This window comes from Centruroides sculpturatus, unplaced genomic scaffold, assembly GCF_000671375.1.
Source record: "Centruroides sculpturatus isolate CEXI.00-Female unplaced genomic scaffold, Cexi_2.0 scaffold878, whole genome shotgun sequence".
NCBI lineage: Eukaryota > Metazoa > Arthropoda > Arachnida > Scorpiones > Buthidae > Centruroides > Centruroides sculpturatus.
The window spans coordinates 368,619-374,907 of record NW_019385132.1 but is presented as its reverse complement, the minus strand read 5'-3'; the positions used below and the strand labels follow the sequence as shown (position 1 = coordinate 374,907).

General features: G+C 31.9%; 1 protein-coding gene across 1 annotated transcript; it reads left to right on the top strand.

Annotated features, from left to right (window-relative positions):
- Nucleotides 1-582: 582 nt before the first annotated feature.
- On the top strand, nucleotides 583-6,046 carry LOC111635223 (serine/threonine-protein kinase NIM1-like). The gene is made up of 4 exons (XM_023380119.1): nucleotides 583-768; nucleotides 3,279-3,565; nucleotides 3,804-4,072; nucleotides 4,634-6,046. Exons 2-4 carry the CDS (start codon nucleotides 3,280-3,282, stop codon nucleotides 5,417-5,419), a joined length of 1,341 nt encoding a protein of 446 aa, XP_023235887.1. The 5' UTR covers nucleotides 583-768; nucleotide 3,279; the 3' UTR covers nucleotides 5,420-6,046.
- Nucleotides 6,047-6,289: the final 243 nt, after the last annotated feature.

The following is a 6,289-nucleotide window of genomic DNA, read 5'->3' as shown; positions in this document are numbered from 1 at the left end:
AAATATTTAATTAACTCCGATTTTCCTTTTTAAGTACCTAAACCTTACTTTTCACCTGTTATAATTCATTCATTCGCTTCAAGGGTTCATATATATACATAAAAAATAGCAGTACTTATGCATAATTCTTTATTATATCAACAGTCTACTGTATATTTTTAACTTTATAAACGTATTTATTAATGGTAATATTCAATAATTAACCATCAAATTCTTTAATTATTTTATTTTTTAAATTTCTTTATATTTATATTTTTTTCATTTTTTAAACTGTTTAAACCCAGTTTCTAAACACAATTTGAAAAATTTTACGCCTTTTAACGGTATTTTTACTTTGAAAAATGGCCCTTTCTCACCCTATTAATTCTTAATTATTTTTATTCCCTTTGGTTTTACGTTTTGTAGCTATTTTTGCAATTTACTTTACGAAATTAACGAGTTATTTGCTGAAAAAATAAAAATAAAAATTGCAAATTTGTTTATGTTTAAGAGAGCTTATAAGTTGAATTATACTTTTAATTAAAAATGATACACATTTTTTCAAAGGTACTTAGAAAGATCAACAAAGTAGTAGAACGCAAAGATGTTTTTTTCATTTGATAATTAAATTAAGCAAATATTTGCAAAATAAAATGAAATTTATATTAAAGTAATAACTCTTGCAGATTACATGGAGTTCTATTAACGTGATGGATTTTTACCGCCTGAAGTTGTCCAGACCTTTTAGGAAAAAGATGTAAAAAATCAAAGATAAAACCAAGAAAGAAGGTAAGTTTATAACAAAAAAAAACATAATTTCTTTTATTCTATAAATATCGTAATTCAAATAGAACTAATTATTCATTACACGCTTCTGATACTTTAACTGGTTTGAAAAAAATACCTAGAGAATAGGCCCTATACAGTAAGATATACTAGCGATAAAATATATCACTCCGTGTATAGGTATAGGTTCATCTAGTTAATGCCAAATTTTCTTCGCTACATAAATTACTATTCTACTCATCGAATCGCTATCATAATAGTAATTTATCTATCTTAACATTTATAAGTTTTAAGGATAATGCTTTATGGATGAAACAGAGCGAAACCGAACTGTTCTTTCTTTTTCTTCCTCGTGGATGTAGGCCTTGTCTTAGGATATTTATCCTCTAAGCACGAGATGGCATCGATTCATCATCACTCGACGTAAGAAGCTTTGCAGATTTCATCCTCCTTGCCAGAACGAAATGCAATTTAATTTCCTTTCTCTCTGTAATTTTATTTGAAATTGGATTTATGGCGTTCTCGTTGTTTATTATTACTCATTAACGCAGCTTGTATCATTAACGGCACTTCAGTTTTTTTTAAACTGAAACGAGATTTATTTTGCTAATTCCTAGTTATTCGAAGGTATTTGTGTTAACCTAGTAAAACAAATGATATTATATTTTTTTTAAAATTGTTTCCGCCAGAAATTCGCGGATCGTGATCGATATCTCTATAGCAACTGCGGTAGGTAAACTGTACTAAAATGCATCTGCACCGTGACATTTGGAATGTGATTTAGTCTAGTCCCTACAACTATTGCTTAAATTAATATACATAAATCCGTAGTTAAATATGGTAGAAATGTGCGGGAACGTCTTAAAATGTTGCTGTTCTGTTGCCAAAATCCCTGGGAGGTTCAGGTGCGAATTCTTTTTTTTTCTTCCCCCAAGCCTAACATATAGTTTTAAGGTCCTGGTCGATGTCTGACCCATTTACGATCGACTCTTGAATCCCTAATTGCTACAAACTCTCAAAATATTGAAGTATCCAAGGCTAATTCGTCAATTAGGACATTTCCTGTCCCCGTTATCACGTACCGTACAAACCAATGCACAATCGCTGCATTTAATTAATCACGTTTTTATTCCTAATTTTTCGATATATCTACTCCAGGTTTTTCTAATTAAGTATATGCGTTACGTTTTTTTAAATAAATAATGGAAGAATTCGATATGATGGACGTCTCGCTAGATACAGAATATTGACTCGGACCTATGATGAAATTTCATCTTACGGATGTTTACTCCCAAGTGAAAAATATAGGTTTCGCTCTGTTGATACTACAAAAACTTAACGATTAACCGCCTGTTATTATATCTGACTTTATTATCGAATATTTGATAGAAATTTAAACTTAATAGAAATTAAACTATGAACTTTTATATTATACAATGGATAAAGTAGTTTCTACAGGATTAAATTACTATGATAATAGAAGAAAGGAGTGTATATAACGTTTGAGAATTCAGCTTCACGTTTCATGATGGGATATAAATTGCTATATATATATATAACGAATATAATACAGCCATCATCTAGATCTCGTCGGAGACAAAGCCGCTACTCTATAACCTCCATGTTATAAAAGAGAAAGAAGAAGAGCCAGCATCCATCAAAGATGGAGTCGACCTTGAAGCAGAATTTAAAACAAAATTTCTTAAATTTATAAACTTGTATTGACCGAAAAAATAACATTGTAATTTGATAGAAATGTATTTTGTAAAGTTATTTAAAACAATTTTTGTTGTTATTTAAATAAAATTTACGTAAAGGTAATTGCTTATTTAATTGTAACAGAGAGAGAGAGAGAGAGGAATCAGTCTTTTAGATTTTTGTTTCTTAATTTTTAATGCGATGTAGAGACGATCTGACATTTCAAAAATCAAGTTTCCGAAGATTGATTTTCGATTCCTGAAACAAAAGGAAAATACCAAACTTAGATCTTTTCGAAACTTGAAACTTTAACGTTAGATTTTATTTCGAGTTATCTGTTTACTTAATTCATTTTATTTTATTAGATTAGAAAACGTTTACAAGTATTATTTTATAAAAGTAAAAAATATATATATATAGGCTATATATCGATATTCGTCTCATTCTTTAGCGATTATCTGCTTTTCTTATCGACGACACTTACAAAAAACTTTTGAATGATTAAACTAAGTTTCCATTTACTTTCGGAAACTAAAGGGAGAAAAGTAAGTTTCTCAGTTTTAGAAAATTGGAAAGTTCCACTTCCATTTCCTATGTCCATAAATCCTGTTTTAGTTTAGTTTTCTCACGCGATGTTTATTGAATTTCAGCAATTGATACGGCACAGTTTTTTTCTTTTTTTGCGATTTATCATCGATCTGCATTGGACGAATCTTCCAATATTTGCATATATAAAACGATTCTGATAAATTACCATCGGTTCTGGATCGCGATCGCTCCTATTGTTGTAATAAAAATTAATTTTACGTTTCTAGGATGCCAGCAGCTCGAATTTCACCGCTTGTTGATCAGCGACCTTCCATTACTTCTCAGGCCACCAGTTCGAGTTCGGGGAGTGTCGACAATCACAGCGCCTCGTCCACCTCTTTGGATAAAGTGGAGTTAACTCCGTATCAAAGGATCTTACAAAGACTAAACAACGACGAGAAATGGCAGAAGGAGATAACTCTAGGAAGACGAGTGGGATTTTACAGATTTCGAGGTGACATCGGGAGTGGAAATTTTTCTCAAGTCAAAGCTGCCGTTCATTGCTTAAGTAAAGGTGAATAAATTAAAACAAAGAGTTACGTAAATCCGCAACTGAGTCATTTAAATGCATAAACAAATTTCTTGTAAAATATTTAAATAACTAGTCTATAAAATTTTATTATTTTTATTCTTAAATAATGTCAGAAAAATCAAGAATAATCTGGCTAAGTCGGGATGTAAGCCTATATTTAGATAATTTATATAATTTAAAAGTATTAGAAGATTAAAATGCTAATTATTCTATTTAACAGAGAGAGTAGCGGTTAAAATTTTGGACAAATCGAAACTCGACCAGAAAACACAAAAAATGTTAAGCAGGGAAATTATTAGCATGGAGGGACTGCATCATCCTCATATAATACGGCTGTTCGAAGTAGTGGAAACTTTGACCAAAATCTATCTGGTGATGGAGTATGCTAACGGAGGAGAACTCTTCCATAGGATATCCACAGATGGGAGATTTCCCGAAATGGAAGCAAAACATATATTCGCTCAAGTTACGGCTGCATTAGACCATATGGTAAGTTGAAAAGGATGATGTACGAGTTATCTTAATGCGATATCACTCGAGGGAACTATCAGTCGTTAAATTCGTTTCATCGTCTGAATTATAAATTACTTATCGATGCTTAATTTCCGTTCTCTTCTATTTTTCCTACCGAAGTTTATATAGCAAAGCCGATTAAATTTTATTAAGTTTGACTTTACAAATTCCCCAACGTAATAAAACGATTTGTGATGTGTCACTGGCATCCGTCTTTTATCTTTTTCATCCTTAATGAATACTGCCTGGGAAGAAATGTACTAAAAAAGTCTAGTGAATCTTAATGCGTTCAAGGATATCATCCAAATAAGGCATACAAACGCGGTAAAGATGTTTTAAGCGTGAGCGAAACCATAAATATAACTCGGCAAGGTTTGAAAACAATATTAATTACGGCTTGTCCGTGTCGTTACGACTTGTATTTGTTTACGTTACGCCGCTTTACATCCCGTAAACGCATTAATAGGCTTTCGGAATAGATTAACGCCGCTTCTAATGCGTAATATATTATTATAAACTTGATTTATATATTTGCAGCATCAACGAAACATCATCCATAGAGATTTGAAAGCCGAAAATGTTTTCTTCGCTGGGCCAAACGTAGTTAAAGTAGGCGATTTCGGATTCAGCACTCAAGTGAGAGAACGAGAGGAAGCTCTTTGTACTTTTTGTGGTTCACCTCCTTACGCCGCACCCGAACTTTTCAAGGACGAAAATTACGTCGGAGCTTACGTTGATATATGGGCACTGGGAGTGTTGCTATACTTCATGGTTACCGGTTCTATGCCCTTTAAAGCTCAAACTGTCGCAGCTCTCAAAAAACTAATCCTGGAAGGTCATTACGTTATACCACAATACGTTAGCGACTCTTGTTGTCAATTAGTGAGAGGAATCCTACAGATAGTACCCCATTATCGTTATACCATAGAACAGATTAAAAACACAGAATGGTTGAGGAACCAACACTTTCCATCCGAACTAACCAAATATAGTATTAACACCAATCCCGACGGACCTTTTAGTGATATAGAGAGAGAAACCAGACAACAATTGAAAGAATTGGGAATCACCGAAGAGATGTTAAAAGAGTGTGCCGATAAAGGATCGAGATCCAACATCACGGGCACTTACAGAATCATCGTGCATAAGTTACAGACTTGTCCTTCGCAGAACAGAGAAGGCGAAGTGACAGAATCTGTATCTTCTGCACAGTTACCCCAACGTAATCCAAGTACCTCGAAGCATAGTGAAAAGGGATTTAGATTCTTAAAAAGGAAACCCTTTTCCGGTCATAAAAAATCAAAAACATGTAATATCTTTTAGTTTCTACATACCATATATATTACTATAAATATATATATATATATATAGGCCTACACACACAATTATTTGTTAATGTCTATCGAAATCGCAATCCTTCCAGACTATCCGAAACTATATAAAAAATTCCAAAGGTGGAATGTATTAAATCTTGATTTTTCGTAACTTAATACTTTATACGTATCCCTCCTCCCAGATTTAGCTCAATGGTAGGTCAACAACTTGTTATATTACATATCTAAAGAAGGTCTTGTATAACTCCGTTAACGAAATAATGTTTTACAAGAGTGTATTGTTCGTATTGCCGAAACTTTAGTTTACATTGTGATGCTTACAAAAAAACACACAAAAATAAAGAGTGCCTACATAAAAAGATGGCGGAAAAATTATTTTTTTTGTGATTGGAAGCTTCCGTGTAATATTTACATAGGTTACTGCCGTTGACGTCAAAATAGATCGAAATATATATATATATATGTATATATTGTACCGAAAAAAAAGAAAATATATATATATATATTTATTCTTTCTGAATGCTATATTTTAATAATCTTTAGTATGTAAATAATGCCTGAAGCTTCTGTATATAAATAAATAAACAAATATATATATATATATATATTGTGATAGGATCTTTATTGTTAACATGTTATTATGTACTGTATATGTTATTAGTGTTCAGTTTCTGTTTGTGAAAATCTCAGTTTTCATTTTATAACCAGTTTTAGGAGGATTTATTCCGTTCATCTCTTTTCCACCTTCTTAGTAGTAGTAATAAAAGATCATAATAGGAAATGACGATATTCTGCTCTTAAAAATCCAAATATTCCTGCAGATCTTCCAACAATACCTCTAGAATATACAGCAAATTGA